General features: G+C 46.4%; 1 protein-coding gene across 4 annotated transcripts in view; it reads right to left on the reverse strand.

Annotated features, from left to right (window-relative positions):
- TTC7B (tetratricopeptide repeat domain 7B) overlaps positions 1–25,357 on the reverse strand; it is a 325,154-nt gene that overhangs the window by 77,411 nt on the left and 222,386 nt on the right. For all 4 annotated transcript variants that reach the window (XM_054028276.1, XM_054028275.1, XM_054028274.1 and 1 more), the window contains one exon: positions 15,023–15,163. In XM_054028276.1, the coding sequence (XP_053884251.1) occupies positions 15,023–15,163 (141 nt within the window). The remainder of the gene's footprint in view (positions 1–15,022; positions 15,164–25,357) is intronic.

Raw genomic sequence — 25,357 nt, forward strand, 5'->3', positions numbered from 1 at the left:
GAGTGAAAGATTGTAGACCAAAATGAGGAGACTATCATTGACTCAGGAGATGCATGCTTCGGCTATGCTCCAGTGGAAAAATGCTTCCACTTGGCTGGATTAGCATTTCCTAGTTGAATCCTTTCTGATGTTATGTAAAGCTTCAGAGCAGGAATGTTCTAATGTTGATGCCTAACCAAATACCAAACCATGAGATGAAGTGCTCTGGGGTTGGGACGTTTGATCTTCCCTTTCTCTTGGGTCAAGAGATGAGAAAAGGACTAGATGGTGATCAGAGGAGGAGATGAGAGTCATAAGAGATTTGGGAACCAAAAGTATCTGGGACTCACACCCTGTCCTGGTGAATTTTCCGTAAGGGAGGAAAGGCATAGCTCAGATGGTCTGAGCAGTGATGGAGTACATCAGCTGAGAGTGTAGTCCTAGAGCTCCTCTAGAGCAGTATATGTTGCTTATCTTGTTCATTTCGGAGATGAACAGATCTCAGCAGGGGGTCCCCATTGAGCTGTTTGCTACTGAATCATGCAACTCTCACTCATGATTGATAGCACAACGCCTGCTGAGGGTGTCTGCCAATACATTCTGAGTTCCTGACAGATATACTGCCCACAGGGTGATTCGCTTCCTGATACACCAGTTCCACAGGGTGACCATTTCTATACAGAGGGGCGACTGATCTCTCTCATCCTCCTGTGATGCAAAAGATGGTTGTCATGTTGTCTGACATTATGAAGACATGGTGGGACTGGATGACCTGTAGAAAAACCTTGTAAGCTTCTTAGACTCCCGCAGTTCCAGAAAGTTGATATGTATCCTGGTCTCTCAGAATGTCCAAGTGCTCTGTGCCATACAGTTGTCTATGTGGGCTCCCCAGCCTTAGAGAGGCATCTGTAACACTTTTCTTGTTTGGCAAGGATGATATGCAGGGGATGCCCACAAATACCTGATGAGAATACACCCACCACATCAGAGAAGACATTACTCTCCAAGGAATGGTTAACTATGGTGTTCATGATGTGTTTGGTTGCTGACTACACTCTCTGGAACCGCACCTGAAGTCAACATAGATTGAGTCTGGCAAATGGGTTAGTTAAGTACATGAAGCCATGTACCCCAGGAGGGAAAGACAAGTTCTGATTAAAGATCAACGGTTGCATTTAACCTGCTCTATTAAATTGTTCATGGCGTGAAACATGCCTCTTGGTATATAAGTTCGTGCCGTGACTGAATGTAGGGTGGCCCCTATGATTCCTACAGTCTGTCAGAGTGAGGACAGGCTTTCCACGTTCACACTGACTCATAGGGAAGAAAGCAGATGAAGCATTAAAGAGGCTGACTCATAGGCTTCCTGATGTGTCTTTGCAACGAGAACCCAATTGTAGAGAGGCGTGAAACCAGTGAAGCTGTTCCACCTAAAATGAGCTGCTACTGTCAGAAAGACCTTGATAAAGACCCTGGGGGCAGTGGTGAGGCCAAATGGGAGCACCCTGTACTGAAAGTGGTCAGGGCCAACTATGACTCTGAGAAAACGCCTCTGGGCGGGGTGAATAGCCACGTGAAAGTAAGTGGCCTTCATATCAAGAGCTGTAAACCATACATTTTTTCCCAAGGATGCAAGAGTGATCATAAGAATAAAACAATTGAGATTGTGGAGACTGAGGATAGATCTCCAACCTCCCGACTTTTTGGGGACTAGGAAGTATCTAGAGTAAAAACCTTTTCCTTGCTGTTGAGGCATATGTGCTCTATTGCTCCTTGCTGGAGGAGGGTTCCACTTCCTGCCTGAGAATCCCCTTGTGAGACTGATCCCTGAAAAGGGATGGGGATGGGGGATTTGGAGGAGATGGGCAAGTAAACTCGATTGCATAGCCATAATAGACGATATCTAATACCCACTTGTCCCATTGTTACGGCATTCCAGTTGTGGAAATAGAGTGCTAACTGACCCCCAAATGGTATGTGGGGGGTCGAGTAGTGGTGGCATCATAAGTGGTCTGCAGCTATCGAACGCCCATCAAAAATACCTTTTTGCCAGGAGATGGGATTGAGATGGCATTATAGACATGGGAGGAACACGGAAATGAGACTTCTGTACTCTTTGTCTCTTACGAGGAGAGTCATAAGACCTCTGGTGATAAAATTGTTGAGATGCCGCTTTAAGTTTGAAAGACTATCTGTGATACTTCCTTTCTGGGGCAGGTGTATATACTCACAGAGAGCAGAAGTGGCCCTGGAGCCCTTTAATATGTTAAGGACTCAGGGCTTCATCAAAGTGTAGGTCTTCAACAGGCAGTTTATTTTGGACCTCCCTGGGAAACCCCCAAAGCTTGCTAGCATGACTCATGGCGCATCACAATGGCTGTTGCCATCGACCTAAATAATGAGTCTACTGCATCTACCGCCAATTGAAGTGCGTTTTTGGCCACCAGCTTTCTCTCTTCAATAAGAGCCTGGAAGTGAGCTCTGTGCTGCTGTGGCAGCTGTGAATTTGGAATAGTTGAGATAGTCTTACTTCGCTAACAGTGCTTGATAGTGTGCTATATGAAACCAAAAGCTAGATGTGAAAACGTTTCTTCACAACAAGTCTAGATGTTTAGTCTCCTACTTGGGAGTGGATTTAAGATGTTGTCTAGATCTCTCCATGGCAGCCTGGACAACTAGAGAGTTCGGTGCAGCGTGGGTAAAGAGAAATTCTGCTCCCCTGGCTGTAATGAAATAGCGCTTCTCTGCCTTCTTGGGGTAGCGGTGCATGTGGCTAGTGTATGCCAGACTGCTCTAGCAGGTTCCAGAATAGCTTCATTAATGGGACATGCTATTCAACTGGATCCAGTGGTTTGTAGGATATCCAGGAGTTTGTATTGGGACCTCTTCTAGGGAAATCTGGAGTTCCTCAGCCACCCTTTGCAATAAATCCTGAAACTGTTTATGATTGTCTGGAGGGGAAGGAGATGGTGGGGTGACTGCTTCATGGGGACACGAAGAAGATAATTTTGTCAGTACCGTTTCATATTTTTTTCTTTCATGAGGTCAGGAGGAGGCTCTGACCTTTCCCTTAGAGGGGAATGGTGGACTGATTCCCTGGCACAATGCACAGGCTCTGTATATCTGGCACAGGTCCCATGTTCTCCAGTATGGTCAGTATGTTGGTTCAGGAGGGAGTTGTGGGAGTCCCCAAAGCATGGGGTACCGATGGTCATGAGGAAAATGCCAAGGCGGGGATTGGTACCAGGAGACCAATGGACACTGCTTGCAAGAAATCTCAGACTCTGGGTGCACAGAACACATGCACAGTGGAATACACATAAGGACAAGCACTTGAAGAAGGAGATGCATCCTTTATATCAAGGGTTTTCAGAACAAATTTTTGGTGGCCTCAGAGTGGGGCCATCAACTCTTGCTGGTGGCTGCTCTGACAATTTTTCCTAAAATACTTAATTAACTTTAGGAAAAACAAATAACCAAATCATTGTAATTTATTTACGCATATTTTTTTTGAAGACTCAATAATATAACTAATGTACAGTTGTCTCTACTCTTTACTAGATGTAAACAGAATAGAAACACAACTGAGGTCCTTTGCATGTTTCTGTCTTTTTTGTTGTTCTTTCTTTTGCCTTTTCCCCCCCCCCCAACACAAAAAACAAACAAACAAAAAACCCAAAAAGCAAACCTTCCCAGCTAGAAAGTCTGCTGCTGTGAAAAGTGATATTTGTATGTTCCATAATATCATTTTCACAGCCTCTCAGCTAGATAATAAGTCTGCTGTGAAAAATGATATTAAACATACAGATATGACTTTTCACAGCAGCAGACTCACTAGCTAGCTGGGAGGTGGTGAAAATATCACTTTTCACAGCAAGCCCCGGGACAAATTAAGCCATAGATGGGGGAGGAGGGGAAAGCAGCGGGGGTGACAGGGGTGGGTTGGGTGTGTGATGCGTGGTGGGAGCTGGGGGTCAGAGCCTCACGTCCGCAGCCTGGAGCCAAGGATCAGAGCCTGCCGGAGTTGGAGCCTGGAGCCCTGTGGCCAGAGCTGTGGGTTGGAGCCAGAACACCCACAGGAGGAGCCCATGGACAGAGACTGAAGCCCAAAGTCCTGCCCCCACCACCACTCCAGACCAAAGCCCAAGCCCCATCGTCCTTGGGAAGGTTGGGGGAACTCACCTTGCTCCTCTCCAGCATTATGCCCCACCTGTCTTGAGAGGTGGCGCGGGGCACCATCCCCTGCTGGCAGCTTCAGCCACCAACACCAAAGTGGCAAATCCAGGAGCAACAGGGAGGGGGAGGGGCTGCTGCTTTGCCCTCCTCTGCCATCACTGCCCAGGAGGCTGCCATGGCGGCAAGAAAAATCACCAGTGGCCGCATGTGGCCACAGTGGCTGCATTTGAGAAAGGCTGATTTATACTGTTAGCGACTGAGTAAAAGTCACATATTATACAACACTGTAGAAGGAACTGGATGCTTTCATGGAATATTTGCTCCATGACTTTAAAAGTCCTAATGCAAGATTGGAAGAAACCAGAGACATCTGATGGTGCATATTCTAAGAATAGCTGCTAGTTTAGACTGTGAAAGGTGCTAAGTGAAAGCTGTAATTATTAGCAAGTAGTATGCAGAAATTAACCACCTACTTAAAAGTAATTTTTAGCTGCTACCACAATTCTGGACTGAAAGATAAGAATGCAGAGGCTAAGGGCATGTCTACATGGGCTTTTGGACTATAGAGTGTGAACAGCAGTGCACACTAAAGAGCTGTGCTGTATCTCTTCAGTGCGGATGCTGTGGGCATGAATTAAAAGGTTCCTAGTTCACATTAAAGTGGTCCTCTTCAAACAAGACTACATTAATGTGAACTAGGAACCTTCTAGTTCATGCCTGCAACATCCACACTGGGAAAGTTACAGTGCAGCTCTTTGGTGCACACTGCTATTCAGATCCCCATAGTCTGAACTGCAGGGCTTAAAAACCTCACACAGTTCAGTTTCTGGTACTCACTGTCTGGAGTCAAGTCAGAACCATGCTAGCAATGAGTCCTGAATGATAGGGGCAAGCCAGCGTAGCTTTTGGAAATGGTTTACTTTTGAACTAACAGATAGTAAAACAATGGTGGGAGACAGCATGGTTTTATATGGAGAAGCTTGACTCTGTTAACTAGTAAGTTTCCTGTAACTAATAAAGGATTAAGGGAACATAAAAAAGACTGACTAATGTACTACTTTGAGAGTATACATATGTGTTCTGCATACGTTTTTAATATTTTAAATTCCAGAAGAGATTCAAAATCTATATTTAAGAATGTATGTAAAGGATGAACTCTTTGTTAGCTGCTGAACAGAATACTTTATTCAAGGCAAACCACTGATCTAATTACCCAAGCACCTCAATCCAGTATGAGCTGATTCAGTCTGACATCTACAAATAAAGGAGTGAAAACATCTTTGTACTGCAGGAGCAAGAGAAGAGAAGCTGTTTTTTAATCCAACTAAGATGGAAATTGTTTGCAAGAGGCGAGTTTAAACAAGCCATTCATAAAAGGTTGACAAATAAGTCATCTGACTTGGTAGGAGTTTCTCAAAGAAGAAATGGGGAACTACAGTTTGAAGATGCATGAGCTCAAAAACAAAATGACTCATAGACTCATAGACTTTAAGGTCAGAAGGGACCATTATGATCATCTAGTCTGACCCCCTGCATGCTGCAGGCCATAAAACCGTCCCTACCCCTTCCCTGGACTCTGCTGTTGAAGTCCCCAATCCTGTTTTAGGTGACTTCAATCGGCAGAGACCCTCCTGCTAGAGATCCCTGCCCCATGCTGCGGAGGAAGGCGAAAAACCTCCAGAGGCTCGGCCAATCTGCCCTGGAGGAAAATTCCTTCCCGACCCCAAAAATGGCGATCAGTCAGACCCCGAGCATATAGGCAAGAGTCACCAGCCTGACCCCTGTCAGCCATTATACGATTTACCTACCATTGTTTGGTTTTCCTTGACTACTATGTTTTACCATTAAACCATTCCCTCCATAAATTTATCTAACTTAATCTTAAAACCAGACAGGTCCGTCGCCCCCACCGTTTCCCTCGGAAGGCCGTTCCAATATTTCACCCCTCTGACGGTCAAAAACCTTCGTCTAATTTCAAGCCTGAACTTCCCCACGGCCAGTTTATATCCATTCGTTCTCGTATCCACATTAGTACTAAGCTGGAATAATTCTTCTCCCTCCCTTGTATTAATCCCTCTAATATATTTAAAGATAGCAATCATATCCCCCCTCAGCCTTCGCTTTGTCAGACTAAACAACCCAAGCTCCTCTAGTCTCTTTTCATACGACAGGTTTTCCATTCCTCTGATCATCCTAGTGGCCCTTCTCTGCACCCGTTCCAGTTTGAGTTCATCTTTTTTAAACATGGGAGACCAGAACTGCACACAGTACTCCAAGTGAGGTCTCACCAGCGCCTTGTACAACGGGAGCAGGACCTCCTTATCCCTACTAGATATACCTCGCCTAATGCATCCCAAGACAGCATTGGCTTTTTTCACCGCCACGTCGCATTGTCGACTCATAGTCATCCTGCGGTCTACGAGGACCCCTAGGTCCTTCTCCTCTTCCGTTACTTCTAACCAATGCGTCCCCATCTTGTAACTAAAATTGTTATTAGTCATCCCCAAATGCATTACCTTACACTTTTTACTATTAAATTTCATCCTATTTCTGATACTCCAATTCACAAGCTCATTCAAGTCTCCCTGCAGGATATCCCTATCCTCCTCCGAATTTACAACGCCTCCCACCTTCGTATCATCCGCAAACTTTATCAGCCCACTCCTGCAATCGGTCCCGAGGTCAGTTATAAATAGATTAAATAAAATGGTGGCTTTGTCTTGCAGGCTCTCCTCTTGCTCCACCCTGGAGAGAATGCCTTCAAGTTCTTGACTCCCTGTCCAAGATGGATGTTTAAGTTTTGCTAAGACTGCTATCATACGGTCTCTTTATAATAAAACTTATTAGCAGTGTGAACAAATCCAATATGGTTTCTGTATTTACTTTTATTTTCATGCTTCCTTTAATGTATTTTGTGGCTTTGTAATTAACATGAATAAATCCTATATTAATGAAACAGAGGAAATTATAAGGGAGTTCAGTCTTCATGTATTTTTCAAAAGAATAATAGCACAGCATGTTAATTAAAGACCGGTATTGTACTTTCTGTTTCCTTAATTGGGACACACTAAAAAGTGTTTGAGCAGCAGCATTATCAGATAAAGAGTTCTTCTGATTAACATTAAAGATAAATCAGTGAGTTTCCATCTCTGCAGTGTAACCTTGGAAAGGTATTCAAAGTTTGAGGTTGCCTGATAACAGTGAACACTGAAGATGTGAGGTGGTGGCCATGGGGAGACAAATCTGTGACAACTGCAAATAGAAAGAAGGGAGAGAAACTGAAAAATAGATACCAACATATAGGGCAGCTATTTATTTAGACTGAAAATACTCTCAAGAGCTGTGTCTGTCTATATTACAGTCATTATAAAGCTGAGTTAGTTATAAACGCTTTCACATATTTTTGCTGTGCTGTGTTTCTATGATTTAACATAAGAAAAGCCATACTGAGTCAGACCAATGGTCCATCTAGGCCAACATCCTGTCTTCTGACAGTGGCCAATGCCAGGTGCTTCAGAGGAAATGAAAAGAATTGGCAAATCACCAACTGATCCATCTCCTGTCATCCACTCCCAGCTTCTGGCAACCAGAGGAAAAACTGTACATTTTTATATCATATGAATGCACAAGTTAATGTAATTAAGATAGCAATTTTACTTCCACTAGGGTACGATAGATAATGCAACACTACTGTACAATGGCTGTTAAAAAGCAGTTTTCAAAACTGCCGCAGTGGTAGCCTCCTCGTCAGAAGAAAATGATTCCCCACATGGTGATCTTTGCATTTATTTAGAGAATGTGTGTCATACATTAAGTTTAAAATAGGTTTTACAGCAGTCTATTGTTACAGATGGATAATAACCCTTTCAAGGTATCTTGAAAAAACCTGCCACTCTTTGGCCTTTCACCATGGTTCTCTGACCAAACCTGTTTTCTGACGGTCAATCTACAGGAAATGCTCCTTTCTCAAGATGCAGAACTAAATCTATTTGTTACTACATTGCTACCTCGATTTAATGCAACACGATATAACACAAATTCAGATATAACGCGGTAAAGCAGTGCTCCGGAGGGGAGGGGGGGTCGGGGCTGCGCACTCCGGTGGATCAAAGCAAGTTCAATATAACGCGGTTTCACCTATAACACGGTAAGATTTTTTGGCTCCCGAGGACAGCATTATATCGAGGTAGAGGTGTATATGTCACAGTTGGAAAGGTAACTTGGATGCTTGAGAAAAATAATGTACAACACCCTGAAACATTACCCAAATACCAGCCTTATGTGGTGAGTTAAGTAACCTTTATAAAAGAGATGAATTGGAAAGGGCTCAGAGGAGAGCAATACTTTGCAAGAGCGCTGCTCTCTCTTCTCTCTCCTTCATCTATGTAAGGGTTCTCTCTCACTTCCACACAACTGGGGTGGCTCTGTCTTTTCCCTCTCTCTTCCTGCTGGGGGCTCTGGCCTTCCTAGTTGTCTCTTCTCTCTTTCCCCAATTCCGCTCTTTCTAGTAACTGTAGTCAGGAGGCAGGGAAATGGCAGACATGGAGATCTGATCACCAGGGTATCTGCAGGAGGGGAACAGGAGGATATGGGCCATACAGGAATGAACTCCTCTTGGCCATTGAGGAGAGAGTGGCTAGGCCAGCATCACTTGCTTCCTCACTACCCCCCACTAATGGGAATGAGCAAAGGGTTCCCCACAGCAGGGAGGACATGGTTCACATTGACACATTGCGGACAAGTCACTGGTTCTCATTAGGCATTGAGGACTGAAAGAGGAGTAATGGGTTTAAACTACAACATTGAAAATTAAGGATGAATATGCAGAAAAATGAACAATGAGTTGAACAATAAAACAAGTTGCAAGGAGAGGCTGTGAAAATTATCAGCCCTGGAAATATTCAAAGCTAACAGACACTCACCTGCTTAGCATGGCTTATGAATATTTAAACAAGTGATGCTATGATGCAGGGGAAGTGACTAGACTATCCCTACAGACACATTCCAATTCTATATCTTTGTGTGATTCTCTGGAGGAAAAGTCACCTCTTCTCTTTTTGAACTGTCAGAATTAATAGGAATTCTAAGGCACTTCAACCAAATAAAGTAACAGACTAATCACTAGCACATCTTTTGCTCTTGTTCTTTTGTTTTTCTGAAATAATTAATACTTGGCAGTGTTGCTATCTAATTACTTCTGCAGTAAATGGTCAATGCAAGACAAGGCTAGCTAAGTATATAAAGAAATACAGCAATACTAAAAATAAACATGATTACTTCTTAATGGCAAAGAACTCCAACAATTTGAAAAAGTTATGCTAAACACCTACCAATGAACAAGTTTGTGATGTTAGCTAAATGACATGATGTCTTAGAGACCTTTGATATATGGTTACTTTTTACTGTATGACCAACTGTTACTAGAGGTATCATTAATATAGACTACAGTGTATGAATGACAAATATTTAAGCTAGTATACTGATCTTGGAAATAGAGAAAAACCAATGCTGCATAACTGTAATTTCTAGAGTATACTATATATTCACTTAACCCTTTTCAATATTTGTATCTAGAAACACACAGAAAAAATGGCTACTAACCTTTCTGTAACTGTTGATCGAGATGTGTTGCTCATGTCCATTCCCATGTAGGTGGGCGTGTGCTATGTGCACAGCTGCCGGAAGGTTTTTGCTCAGTGATATCCGCTGGGTCGGCTCCAGCCCTCATGGCGCTGTATATAGGGGCCTGCCACCCCTCAGTTCCTTCTTGCTGGCAACTCCAACAGAGCAGGAGGACGACGGGTTTGGGAATGGACATGAGCAATACATCTCGAAGAACAACAGTTACGGAAAAGTTAGCAACCGTTTTTTTTCTTCAAGTGCTTGATCATGTCCATTCCCATGTAGGTGACACCCAAGCAGATGGAGGAGGTGGGTTTGTAATTCAACAACAAGCAGACTGTAACACTGCCCTGCTGAATCCAGCATCATCTCTAGCTTGCTGTGTGATGGTGTAGTGCAGGGGTGGCCAACCTGTGGCTCCGGAGACGCATGCGGCTCTTCAGAAGTTAATATGCGGTTCCTTGTATAGGCGCCGACTCCGGGGCTGGAACTACAGGCACCAACTTTCCAATGTGCCATGGGGTGCTCACTGCTCAACCTCTGGCTCTGCCACAGGCCCCGCACCACTCCACCCCTTCCCGTCCCCTTCCCTTAGCCTGCCGTACCCTGGCTCCTCCCCCCTCCCAGAGCCTCCTGCCTGCCATGAAACAGCTTATCAGGAAGTGCAGGGTGGGAGGCAGGGGCTGCTGGTGGGTGGGAGGTGCTGGGAGCAGGGGGAGGGCGGGGAGCTGATGGGGGCTGCTGACATATCACTGTGACTATTTGGCAATGTACACTGGTAAATTCTGGCTCCTTCTCAGGCTCAGGCTTCACCTGGACCCACAGGTTCTGTGCCATCCATCTCAACAATTCTTGGTGCGCCTTGTGGTCATCCTGTATGGGTGCCACCAAGATTCCTGTAACTGCCTCATCTGGAGAGGAGGAAGAGGATCCCAGAACCAGCACTTTGCTCTTGGCCGTCCGCTCCTGGCAGGTCCTGTGGTGCTGGTCCCTGATGTACGGTACCAGGCACAGCATTTTGGTCCTGCCCCTGCACCACTAGAGGAGGAGGCAGCAGCGGGGCTCTAGTTTCCAATGCCATCGAGTAGGACGTCCTTGACTGGGTCCTTGGGACTGATGGAAAACACTCCACAGAGTCCCAAAGGGCTATTTACAGGCATCTGCCACTGTGCTGGCCAGCCTGCAGGAGGCAACCCCTGGCTCATGTCCTCCATCCAGAACCGACGGTCCGAGTGGTGCCAACTCCTGTGAGAGGTATAGGACTCCGGCTCCGAGGATTCATTCCCCAGAGGACCATAGGGGTGTGGTGCTGGCAAGTGGTGCTGGGATGGAGGCAACCAATGCTGCTGCATCATTGCTGGCTTTCCTTTCAACGGCACCTGAGACCTCGGTACCGTAGCTGGCTTTGCCTCTGGTGCTGACTCACATCTAATTGTCAACAGTGGCACTGGGAGGGAGATCAGATCCTGTGCCACATGGAATAGGTCTGGCATAGATGGGAGCACCAGTCCCACACTCCTATGGCTCTCCCTTGGGGGAAGAGTCCAACGACATTGGACTCAACGGCTCCCTCCCTGGGGCCAGAGTCAATGGTGCCGCAGCAGCAGCCATTGAGCCTTGTGCGGTTCTCACTCTGCCAGAGTCCTTCTGACTGGTGGGCTTTGGGGTAAGGGAGTGTCCCCTGCCTGGTTTTGTGTTGCTTCCTGCACGGTACTGGCGAACGGGAGTGGTGCCACATGCTCTCCTGTGCTGACCTCCTTTGTACCGGCAACCTGTGGTGGTGCCGGGAGTCATGTGACACCAGCAAGGAATCTCTCCTCGGCGCTGGAGAGGCTGGGCTGCGGTGCCTGTCCGTCACAGAAGCAGGTGTACTCTTCACAGAGGCAGAGGTGCTCAGTGCTGTGTCATGATGATTTGGCTCTGAGAGATGAAGAGCCACTTCCATCAGGAGGAACTTAAGTCTCTCTGTGATGGGTTGGATCACAGAAACCCCCTTGGGGCTGCCAACTGATGTGCCAAGACTACTTCTGCTCCTGCTTTCCCTGCCAGCTTGGGACTCCAGCACCCTGTCTTGTTGAGCCAGACACGCCAGTCTGCTCCAACACAGACCCAGGGTCTGAACCACATGCCCCAAAGTTGCAGACTTAACTGAAAGCAACTTAAGAAGTGTTCCTGTCTAACACTCAGATGCCCAACTCCCATTGGGGTCCAACCCCCAAATAAATCCGTTTTAACCTGTATAAAGCTTATACAGGGTAAACTCATAAATTGTTCGCCCTCTATAACACTGATCGAGAGATATGCACAGCTGTTTCCCCCCCCCAAGGTATTAATACATACTCTGGGTTAATTAATAAGTAAAAAGTGATGTTATTAAATACAGAAAGTAGGATTTAAGTGGTTCCAAGTAGTGACAGACAGAACAAAGTGAATTACCAAGCAAAATAAAATAAAACACGCAAGTCTAAGCCTAGTACAGTAATAAAACTGAATACAGATAAAATCTCACCCTCAGAGATGTTTCAATAAGTTTCTTTCACAGTCTGGTCGCCTTCCTAGTCTGGGCACAATCCTTTCCCCGGTCCAGCCCTTTTTTCAGCTCAGGTGGTAGCTAGGGGATTTCTCATGATGGCTGCCTTTGTTCTGTTCCACCCACTTATATATCTTTAGCATAAGGCGGGAATCCTTTGTCCCTCTCTGCCCCCTCCCCCATTCTAAATGGAAAAGCACCATGTTAAAGATGGATTCCAGTTCAGGTGACATGATCACATGTCACTGTAAGACTTCATTACCCACTTGCCAGCACACATATATACAGGAAGACTTCCAAGTAACACAGAGCCATCTACAGACAATTGTCCTGGTTAATGGGAGCCATCAAGATTCCAAACCACCATTAATGGCTTACACTTTGCATAATTACAATAGGCCCTCAGAGTTATATTTCATATTTCTAGTTTCAGATACAAGAATGATACATTCATACAAATAGGATGAACACACTCAGTAGATTATAAGCTCTGTAAGGATACCTTACAAGAGACCTTTTGCCTGAAGCATATTCCAGTTACATTATATTCACATTCATTAGAATATTTTAATAAAATCATATAGAGTGCAACGTCACACTCTGGTCCCTTTCTTTTTGGGTCTGGGTCTTGAAACCTCTACAAATCCTGCAACGATCACGCAGTTGGGATTCGCCCAAACAATTGAGGCAAGCCGAGTGAGGATCACTGATAGGCACAGGCTAGTGGCAAGCCTTGAATGGCTTAAACCCCAGAGACCGAGGCATTCCCTGGTGTTGGGCAGGAGAGACCCCTGATAAGCGGGGTCCTACTCTATATTATCAACTAGTAACTTCTGCAAACACTTACTAACATTTTTAGAACTATTCACAGGAAAATATACAAGTCCACCGGGTAGAGTACTTGCAGAGCAAGAATGAGCAGTTCCAGTGACCATCACAGGTGGAAAGAAGGAATTGAGGGGGTGGCAGGCCCCTATATACAACGCCATGAGGGTGTGACTCCAGGGGGCACCGGTGCCGACGGATACCACTGAGGGAAAAGCCTTCTGGCGACTGTGCACGCAGTGCGTGCACACCTACATGGGAATGGACATGAGCAACCGCCCAAAGAACTTTTCAAACTGAATATTTTTAAAAGAATGATTAGAACACTGTTTTCACATAAACCATTATGCTATGCACTATAACCTTCCACTGCCATCAGTGATACTCTCTGACTTAGAGTTTGGTGCGAAGCTTCAGGCCACTCTTGGGCACAGACTCCATTCCAGATCATTCACCAGTTAGGAAAATGCTACCACACATCCCAACAGGCAAACCAAGAAATGGAGACATCAGAAGCCCACTATCACTTTTACACTGGATGAGTGTCACAAAAGCAAAACAATACAGGTTTACTTCAGTGACATTGTTGTCAAGTTAAGTTTTTATACAATGCTAATGTTTTTTCTTCCAGCTGCAGTTGTAATATCTGATATTCCTGTAAATGCCTGCTCCTCTCCAGAGGAAATATGCCATCTATGTTCCACTCTATTTAGCTTCTCAAGAAGCTTCAGACACCATAACGCCTGCAAAGGTGACAGTGGTACCACTGCATTAGTCTGCAAAGTTCTGATCCACCATGTAGCAATCCTACTATAAAACTGCTGCCCTATCTTACGTATGAATCAAGTGCTTTCAATTTAAGTGTTTCCATTCCTCTGCTTGCCTCAATACCAGGATCCAAATCCTCCCCTTTTTAAAAAAACAAAAGTTCAGTAATTTAAGTATAAAAAGTTCATAACAACCAACTAGCCAGCACCCGCAAGCACTTCACACTGTCAGCCCAGAGGCCTAGTTCAAGTTTTGGGCCCAATCTATTGCTTGCTTTGCCACAGGACTCCATCTACCTCCATTCAAACTTTTTGAAAGGAGCATAAACAAATGTGCAACTTTTTTACTTTATTGAAATACTAAATACCATGTTTACAGCACTACTTTGAACAGGTACCTTTCAGATCCAGCCCACAATGATTATGATGTGTCGGCAGGAACTTTAATAAATACTGTCCTGCCTCCCTTTGTAACAGAAGCACTTGCATATACTAGAAGTATCTGAATTTTTGCACATGGAAAAGAGCAGAAACCTATGCACCTCCCTTTTTTAAAAAAAGCAGTCTTCCCTTTTTTTTAACCTACACAGCCAACGAATATATTTTGGAAGATCAATTTTAATTATTGTGCCTCTTTATGCAACTCACATTAAAACTATATTTCTATGGTTAAGTTCAGCAAACTATGATATGCATTATTTTTATTATTAGGACCCCAAGACTATTAAACATTCTTATGATGATTGATGTTTAGTTAAAAAAGTTCCACAGAAACACAGCAACCCTTAATTCTCAAGGAAAAATTTGCCAAATGAGAAATTTTAAAAATCCATGACTTAATACAGTCTAAACTGTAGTTAGAAAATGCAACAACACTGTGACAAGGTTATTAAATTAAAAACTAAATGCCATCCTTATTGACCACTGTTTAATGTATAAAACATATAATGCTCTTTCTTGAAATGCAACAAAATGCCACACTTTGAATAAGTGTTCTTAAAAGCTCCAATTTCAGTTGACAAATGATAATAGAGTCTGACCTGCTGAATGAAATGAATACAGATTCCTGGCTGCTTCATAGGTTAGTGAATAGGAAAAAAAAGTTGTTTTTGTTTTCCAGTACCTGCATGAAGCCAGATTTGAGCCAGAGTCATCCAAGGATGCAGAGGACCTTGCTTAGGAGCACTGCTCTGCAAAGATGAAGCAACCTCAGACAGTGCCTGCTCCACTCTGGAGGCTGCTATTGACGTTGCATGGACTGAACCTGCAGAAGTAATAAAAAAATTACATCAGTGTGGAGAGATGGGAGGAGAAGGAAGGAAGACAAAAATGTTCACAAAGGCTGGGTTAAATACTACATCTTAACCCTTTCCATAACACAGGCTTCATCAAAAAAGCTATCTTGGGTCTTAACTTCTGGATGTTTGCGGTCAGTCTTTTTCTGATGTAAAATGCACAAATGTGAGTGAATCTACACTAAAATCATGTTATGATTTTACTAGCAGCAATGTTTGATGCCAATTTGAGTAGCCACTGTGAACACTGAAAATTTAACTGAGCATTTCATTTAGGAGTATAAATGATTCAAAGAAGGTTTGTGATGGCACTATATGCTGTAACCTTTATGCTGCTGCATGCACTTTGATGTTAGTAATTGCAATGTCTTTTCATAGAGTGCAATTAGATGACTATTTAAAGGCTAACAATAGATTGCAAAAAAGGAAACACAGAACTAAAATATATAGGCTGAGCACAATGTGCCCCTGCATGGATACACGATTAAATTGCATGGGATGTAAACTTTAGCTAATCAACAATGTTGAAGAAAATGTTTAGCAGTCAAATAATTCCTTGCAGGAAGAATATGTTGAAATGTTGAATGGAATGCATTAGTCTCTCAAAATAAAGCTTTTCTGAGGGATAGGACAGTTACCTGTTCCGTAACTGGCGTTCTTTGAGATGTTGCTCAGGTGTATTCCACAGTAGGTGTGTGTGCTTGCCACGTGCACCGGTGCCGGAAGTTTTTCCCTTAGCAGTACCTGTAGTGGGGGAGCCCCGCTGCGACCCCTGGAGTGGCGCCTCTATATCGTGCTATAAAGGGGGCTGCACGCTCCCCCCACTCTCAGTTCCTTCTTGCCAGACAACTCCGACAGAGGGGAAGGAGGGCAGGATGTGGAATACACCTGAGCAATGTATCTCGAAGAACGCCAGTTACGGAACAGGTAACTGTCCTTTCTTCTTCGAGTGATTGCTCCTGTGTAATTCCACAGTAGGTGACTCCAAGCTATACCTGATGGAGGTGGGTAGGAGTTTAAGGGTTACCCGAATGGAGTACCGCCCTACCAAACCCTGCCGCGTTTGGGAGACGATCGCATAGCGCGATGAAAAGGTGTGGACAGAGGACCATGTAGCAGCCCTACAGATGTCCTGAATAGGGACATGAGCCATGTAGGCAGCCGACGAGGCCTGAGCTCTCGTCGAATGAGCCTTCACTATAAGAGGCAGGGAAACCCCTGCCAGGTCGTAACATGTGCATATGCACGAGGTGATCCAGCAAGAGATCCGCTGGGTGGAAACGGGCTGCCCCCCATGCACTTGGCCGATGCAATGAAAAGCTGAGGGGATTTCCGGAATGGCCTGGTCCGGTCTAGGTAAAAAAGCGAGCGCTCTACGCAGGTCTTGCATGTGCAGGCGTCGCTCCTCATTGGAGGAATGGGGCTTAGGACAGAGGACTGGGAGGAAAATGTCCTGATCAATGTGAAAAGCTGAGACTACCTTCGGCAGAAAAGCCGGATGCGGACGGAGCTGGACTGTATCCCTATGGAAGACCGTATATGGGGGTTCAGAGGTCAGGGCCCTAAGCTCCGAGACCCGGCGGGCTGAGGTGATAGCCACCAGGAATGCCACTTTCCATGATAAGTGGGACCAGGAACACGTGGACAAGGGCTCAAAGGGGGGGCCCGTGAGGCCGGAGAGCACTAGGTTCAGATCCCAGAGCGCGACCGGGGGTCTGGCGTAAGGGAATGCCCGATCCAGCCCTTTTAAAAACTGGGATGGTCATGTGGCGCCAGCCTTTGGGTCCTAAGGGACAGGAGGTAATCGAGGATGAGCTGGAGATATGCGGAGGAGGGGGAGGAGCCCCTCTCCCTCGCCCACGTGGAGAACCCATACCATTTGGCCAAGTAGGTTCGTCGTGTGGATGGTTTCCTGCTCTCAAGCAGAACCTGTCTAACATCCTCAGAACACCTCCCCTCCTCCTTGTTTAACCAGGGAGCAGCCACGCTGTCAAGTGAAGCGCGACTAGATTGGGGGTGGAGGAGACATCCTCCCTCCTGGGAGAGGCGGTCCGGTCGAGTCTGCGGGGGCCACTAGAAGTTGCAGGAGGGTCCCGTACCAATGATGACGGGCCCAATCCGGGGCTATCAGGATAATCCGCACTCTGTCTGCTCTTCACCTTCTGTAGGACCTTGCCTATCAGGGGGAAGGGCGGGAAGGCATAGAACGGGCGGCCTGACCATGGAATTAGGAATGCGTCCGATATCGCCCCTTTGCCCTCTCCTGCCCTGGAGCAGAACCGAGGGCAGAGGCAATTCTGGATGGTGGCGAAAAGATCTACCTGGGGAGTGCCCCACTCCAGGAAGAGCCTCTTGGCCACCTCCCTGTGTAGAGACCACTCGTGCTGTTGGGAGAAAACCCTGCTTAAGCGATCCGCGAGCGTATTGCGCTTCCGGGCAGGTGAAAAGCCCTCAAAAGGATATTGTGGGCTATACAGAACTCCCACAGGTGCTGGGCTTCCTGGCACAAGGCCACGGAACGCGTGCCCCCTTGTCTGTTGATATAATACATCGTGGTCGTATTGTCCGTGAGGACTCTGACCACCTTTCCCCCTAGGTGTTGGCTGAAAGCCACGCACACCAGGCGTACCACCCTGAGCGCCCTGACGTTTATGTGCAGGGACAATTCTGGGAGTGACCATCTGCCCTGGGTTTTGAAGCTCCCTACATGGGCTCCCCAGCCCTAGGTCCAAGGCGTCCGACACCAGATCTAGTGAGGGAGGGGTCTCCCTGAAGGGGATACCGTGAAGCATGTTGCTCGGGAGGGACCACCATTGCAGGTTGGCCACTACATTGGGTGGCAACGTGACAACCTTGTCCGGGCCGTCCCTGGCCTGGGAGTACTGGGAGGCCAGCCAGAGCTGGAGGGGCCTCATCCTGAGCCTGGCATGTCGCACCACGGAGGTGCATGCTGCCATATGGCCTAGGATTTGAAGGTACACCCATGCTGTCATCACAGGGAAGGCCGTGACCGAGGCGATGAGACCTTTGAGCGTTTCGAACCTGTCCCGGGGGAGGGAGGGCATGGCCTCCACCAAGTCTAACAGCGCCCCTATAAACTGTATGCGCTGAACCGGGACTAACGTGGACTTGTCCTCGTTTACTACTAGGCCTAGACTTGTGCAGGTATCAAGCAGGAATTTCATCTGCGCCTGCACCTGGGACCGAGACCTGCTCTTGAGCAGCCAATCGTCCAGGTAGGGGAAGATCTGCAACCCATTCCTCCTGAGGTGGGCTGCCACTACCGCCATGCATTTGGTAAAAACCCTGGGGAAAGGCCAAAGGGATGGACCGTAAACTGATAGTGGTCTCTCCCTACCAGGAAGCAGAGGAAGCGCCTATGGCCCTCGAAAATATGAATACGGAAGTATGCATCCTGGAGGTCCAAGGCTGCGAACCAATCCCCCGGGTCTAGGGACGGAACAATAGAGGCCAGGAACACCATATGGAATTTGCAGCGGACCAGAAACTGGTTGAGATTCGGCAGGTTGAGGACGGGCCTGAGTCCACCTTTCGCCTTCGGGATCAGGAAATACTGGGAATAAAACCCCTTGCCCTGGAATTCGTGAGGTACCCTCTCCACCGTGCCCAGGGTGACGAGGCGCATCACCTCCTGATTTAGAAGGAGGGTGTGCTCCGGGTTTCCGGGGACATTGCGGGACAGAGGATGGTGGGGTGGGGGTGAATCGAACTGCAGCATGTACCCCTGGGAGATGGTACTGAGGACCCACCGGTCCGACGTTATATGGGACCATTGCACTCGGAAGGCAGATAAACGGTTGCCAAAAAACGACTTTATTAACTGGGGGGCTTCCCTGGCAACAGGATCGGTGGCCCCCTGCAACGAGTCAAAAACGCCTCTTCCCCTGTGTCTTGCCCTTCGAAGGGCTGGGGCGTGGGGCCGAACAGGACTGGCGCTGTGACCTGCGCCTCTGGTCCCTAGGCCTCTTAGGCGGGGGCTCATATCTGTCCCTTACAGGGGGAGCCGAGGGCTGCGGCCTGGGTTTGTCCTTGGCTGGCGGGCCATACAGGCCGAGAGTCTACAGAGTGGTGCGGGAGTCCTTCATTCCATGCAGACGAGTGTCGGTTAGGTCTGCAAACAGGGCCTTTCCATCAAAGGGCAGGTCCTGCATGAGGGACTGGGATTCCACGGACAGCCCCGACAGCGAGAGCACGACGCCCGTCACATGGAGATAGCCGAGGCCATCAAACGAGCCGCTGTGTCGGCTGCCTCCGACGCCGCTTGGAGCACCGCTTTCACCGCTGCCGCACCTTCGTCGACTAGAGCCTTGAATTCCTTTCTGTCCTTTTCTTGGAGGGAAAGCTCGAATTTCAGCAGAGTTAAAATCATACCCGCTCAGGAGTGCTTGATGGTTTGCCACCCTGAGCTACAAACTTTTTTCCCCAAAAGTGTCTAGTCTCCTGGCGTCTTTATCCTTGGAGGTGGGTGCGGGTTGGCCGTGCTTTTCTTGGTGGTTGACAGACTCCACAACCAGTGAGTTCGGGGCAGGATGAGTGTACAAGTACTCGTGTCCCTTCGTTGGCACGAAGTACTTCTGCTCTGCCTTCTTAGAAATGGGCGGCAGAGAGGCAGGGGTTTGCCAGAGCCCGACAGAAATATTGGCTACCCCTTGGTGAAGTGGCAGGGCCACACGGCCTGGTGCCGAGGAGGACAGGACATTAAACAAAGTGTGCGATGGCTCCTCCATCTCCTCAGCCTGGAGCTGGAGATTTGTGGCTACGCGTCGGAGAAGCTCCTGATGAGCCTTAAAATCCTCCTGAGAAGGAGGGGGTGGTGTCGCTATGGACTTGTCCGGTGCCGACGAGACAACCGGTACCGCCCCTAGGGCATCGGGCGGTACCGTCGGGTTGCACTCCACATCTCGGTCCGGGTGCGGTGCCAGTGGTTCGGTACCCGAGGACTGCTCTCGGTGCCGAGATGGGGACACCGAGTGGACCTGGGACGCCCCAGCCACTGAACGGAGCCTTGCTGGTGCGGGCGCTTGGGGCCACAGTGCCCATTGGCACCACTGTCCTTGCCAGGGCGCCTCTTGCCACTGAGCCGTCTGAGGTCCTACTAGAGCTGCTTGCTCTTGAGGGACAATGCAGCCCGGGGAGGTATGGCTGGGGCCCGAGGCCGAAGTTACCGAGGAGCGCACGGTGCCGTACGAGCGGCTGGACTGGTCCCGGCCATGTTGGCTCCGACCGTGGGATTTGGACCTCGACGACGAGGAGATGTACACATCGGGAGGAGCTATGTCTAGAATCCCTTCGGCAACCGTGGCTACAACGTCTCGGTGCCGGTGCCAGTCAGGATGCACTCCGAGTATGGCGCGTGCCGTGGTATAAGCGGCAGTGCCGATGGCATAGAGACCTGCTATCACTCCGAGTGGAAGAGGAGCATCGACACTTTCTGTCCCGGTGCCTGCAACCTCTCTGGGCAGAGGAAGACTCCGGAGACTCGCTCTCAGGTGACCCAGTCAACCGAGTGGAGATCTGTCGTGGGCTACGTGAAGGCCCCGCAGATTAATCCGGGACCTCAACCTCTGACGTGGCAGGGGAGGGTTGGTGAGCGCCCAGAGGCGGCTTCCTGTCCTGCCCGGCACTGGCAGGACGAGGCTATCATGCACTGCCTGAGCTGCCTCCGGCGTCGACGGCATCCTCACCGCCAGAAAGGCACGCGCGGACAGGGCCAGACTACTCCGCTCAACTTGAGTCAGAGGTCTGGGCCCCAAGGGGGATTGTGGGCTGCCCAACTCGGGTTCGGCCTCACCCCGTCCTTGTCTCGATGCCGCTGGATCTTGCCTTGTTTCTTAGTGGGGGAGCGGTGCTGACTGGTGGATGGGGCTTCGCTCCGCACCGAGGATGTGGTGCCTGGCGCCGGGTCGGTGCGCTGGTGCCGGGGCCAATGCCGACTCCATAAGCAGGGCCCGGAGTCGGATATCTCGTTCGCGCTTAGTCCAGGGCTTGAACGACTTACAGATTTTGCAGCGCTCACTTATGTGAGCCTCGCCCAGACAGCGAAGAGACAGAGTGTGGATCGCTTCTGGGCATGGAATTGCGACAGGAGTCGCACGACTTGAAGCCTGGGGTTCGGGGCATGCCCTGAGTCAGATCACTAACTATACAAAACTATTTATGGTTGAAGATCGTACTACTAAGGATAGACGCTACAGCAATGCTGGAGCACAAAGTTCCGACTACCTTCACTGGCGGCAAGAAGGAACTGAGGGTGGGGGGAGTGCGTGGCCCCCTTTATAGCGCGATATAAAGACGCCACTCCAGGGATTGCAGCGGGGCTCCCCCACTACGGGTACTGCTAAGGGAAAAACTTCCGGCACCGGTGCACGTGGAGAGCACGCACACCTACTGTGGAATACACCTGAGCAATCACTCGAAGAAGAAATTAAAATTCAGTCTGAAATAGTATCTCTTTTCCAGTAAATGAAAAATGAAATAGGTTTTCTACCAATTCAGTATGTATGCTACCTTCATGATAAAATAAACGTATGTATTAAATATTTAACTGTTAGCAGAGAATCTTTAGCACTGATGTTTTTCTACCCAGACCATAAACATTTTAAGTTATAGTTCTCACTGTGATTTTAAACACTTACAAATCCACTGTAAATTTGTTCTGTAATTTCAAATTGTATTTGAGGCTCACTGGGCTTGATTAAATAAGAACAAGTTTTTCACTGCTTACAGAGATAGGAAAACAGGAAGAAAACAGGAACACAGGAAATACCAGATTGGATCAGACCAAAGGTTCATCTAGTCCAGTATCCTGCCTCTCATAATTACCAGCAGCAGATGCTTTATGGGAAGATGTTAAACTGACTACCACAGAAGTCAAAGACATAAGCTTGGGTTGGTGATTGCTTGCTTAAACTTGCAAACTGTAAACGTGAGCTATTGAGTGACTATTGACATGACAGGCCTTCACAAGAGAAGAGACACAATATGATGGCTTTCAGTAAACTGCTGCAGTTTGATGTAATAACATCAGAGTATACTTAAGTGGAGGAGGTGGTGAATGCAGACACATATTGCATAATTTATCCCAATGCTTCTTTTGTCTACCGTCCCCTCCTCCAGACTACGATGGTGCCAGCTTCCCAATCAATTTGGGAAATGCTGATGTGTGTATTTTATTATTTTGCACGGAGAGAGAAATTTGTCACTATGTTTGAACAGTTCTGTCAAGGCTATAAAAGCAGTCATTCCGTTCATTTCAGGATCCGGTCCACCATTTCCCTCCTTAGTTTTTAAAGATGACAAGCTCCACAATCAACAGCAGAGACTCATGCTCTCTCCCAGCAGCAAGGGGCTCAGAGAATTTCTTAGTTAAAAAGCCTAAAGGATGTCTGATGCGATCTGTGCAGTGGCTCACAACAGAGTAGAAGCCTTTGCTACTCCCACTGCTGACATGGTCTGTTGTAAATGGTTAAGAAAGAGAATCCACCCCAGGTCTCTTGAAGAACTGGTAAGGAAGGGATGCAGCTCCTTGATATGAAGAAAAGCTGAGGAAAGGAGAAAGTTGCAGACCATCATCCAACCCCTCACTTGTAATAATACAAAGCTTCAGCGGGGAGGAGGAGTTCCCTAGCAGGAGGCTGGTTGTACAGTGGGAACCATGTAATCTTAACAGGAGTAAAAATTTTCCAGTATGCAAACAAATGTTTTGGTACCTTCTAAATAGACCAAAATTTATTCCACTTAGCAAATATATTATTCAGATTGCACATCCCTAGTATCTAGGTCTAAAGTCATAAAAACAACAGAATGTAAACAGTTTACTACTGTAATTCTATAAGTGGATAAATCCACATACAGTGTAACAGTAACCTGGTGGTAAAACTTATTTGAGCAGAAGATAGTTCTATAGGATAATAAGCAACTATACCAAAGTTATAACAGCTTATTTAAGAACATAAGAATGGCCATGATGGGTCAGACCAGTGATCCATTTAGCCCAGTATCCTGTCTTTCAACAGAAGACAATGCCAGCCAGATGCTTCAAAGGGAATGAAAAGAACAGGGGTAATTTACTGAGTGATCCATCCCTGTTGTCCAGTCCCAGCTTCTAGTAGTCAGACATTTAGGACACCCAGAGCATTTAGGAAACCCTGACCATCTTGACTAACAGCCATCGATGGACATATCCTCCACAAACTTATCTAATTCTTTTTTGAATCCAGTTATACCCTAAGCTGTTCTATACCCCTAATCTTTCTGTTGCATTTATCTGTATCTTTTCCAATTCTAATTTTGAGATGGGGCGACCAGAGCTGCACACAGTTTTCAAGGTGTGCAAGTACCAGGGATTTATATAGTGACATTATGATATTTTCTGTCTTATTATCTGTCCCTTTGTTAATGGTGTCTACAATTTTGTTAGTTTTTTTGACTGCTGCTGCACTGCATGCAATGACTGCATATTTTCAGAAAACTATCCATGATGACTTCAAGAGCTCTTTTTTGAGTGGTAATAGCTTATTCAGAACCCATCGATTTGTATAGATATTTGGGATTGTGTTTTCCAGTGTGCATTACTCTGCACTTAACAACATTGAATTTAATTTGCCATTTTGTTGCCCAGTCACCCAGTTTTGAGAGATCTCTTTGTAACTCTTCACAGTTAGCTTTGGACTTAACTATACTGAGTAATTTAGTATCATCCACAAACTTTGCCACCTTACTGGTCACACACTTTTCCAGTTCATTTATGAATATGTTCAACAGCAGAAGTGCCACTACAGTTCCTTGGGGGATCCGGCTATTTACCTCTTTTCACTGTGAAAACTAACCTTTGTTTTCTATCTTTTAACCAGTTACTGATCCATGAGAGGACCTTCCCTCTTATCCCATGACTGATTACTTTGCTTAAGAGCCTTTGGTGAGGGACCTTGTCAAAGGCTTTTTGAAAGACCACATACACGATATCAATTGGATCACCCTTGTCCACATGCTTGTTGACACCCTCAGAAAATTCTAAAGCATTATTGAGGCATGATTTCCCTTTACAAAAGCCATGTTGACTTTTCCCCAAGATATCATGTTCATCTTTGTGTCTGATAATTCTGTTCTTTACTACAGATTCAATCAATTTGACTGGTACTGAAGTTAGGTGTATTGGTCTGTAATTGCCAGGATCACCTATGGAGTCTTTTTTAAAAATCGGCGTTACATTAGCTATCTTCCAGTCATTTGGTACAAAGGCTAATTTAAGTGATAGGTTACATATCAACTACAATTTCATATTTGAGTTCCTTCAGAACTCTTGGGTGAATACTATCTGGTCCTGGTGAATTGCTGTTTAATTGATTAGTATGTTCCAAAACCCTCCTGAGACTTGTGAAATATAAATCATAACTAGCCACCTGACAACTGATTCCTGTCTCACATTTGTTATTTGAAGCTGCAGAGTGCCCTTTTAACTTTTTCATTTTTCAAATCTTTTCAGAAAGGATCAATTCACACAATTTTTGCAGTTCTATGTAAATATGTATAAGTTTATAATACTGATCACTTAAAATTTTATTTCTTAGTAGTATTCTCTAAATAAAATACGCAAATGTTACAAATGCATGCTTCCTTATCCCATTAAATAAACAGAAAATGTTTATCTCCTAATTTTCACTATATTAATACATCTGCTCACAAGAATTCTTAAATTAATCACAGACTAAACATTTACAATCAAATGATGGACACAGAATTTCACATAAACTCAGATTATTTTAGAAATGGTGATGGCAATTCTAATCTATTAACATTAATAACCTTTCAAATGAATCAACTTCAAAACTCCCTTACTATCCTCTGCTAATAAAACCCTGTGACCAAACTTTCCAAAATAGTCCGCATTGTCTATAACAGTGGTTTCTTTGAATTTGAAAGTTTAAAGAAGGAGACTCAATGGGATTTGTGTGACTAACTCCCATAGGTCCCTTTAAAAATCACAGCTTTTGTTCTTTCACTCCTCTTCGCTTCAACCTGTTTCAAAGGTTGAGGAGTTTAGGTAATCTCAATGTAGTGCAGGAGAGTTGGAAGTTAATTGCTATCGAAAAGCAAAGAAAAATAAGTCACAAGTATATAGTCTGGGTTGGGCACCATTTATG

Source organism: Malaclemys terrapin, chromosome 4, assembly GCF_027887155.1.
Source record: "Malaclemys terrapin pileata isolate rMalTer1 chromosome 4, rMalTer1.hap1, whole genome shotgun sequence".
NCBI classification, from domain to species: Eukaryota; Metazoa; Chordata; order Testudines; family Emydidae; genus Malaclemys; species Malaclemys terrapin.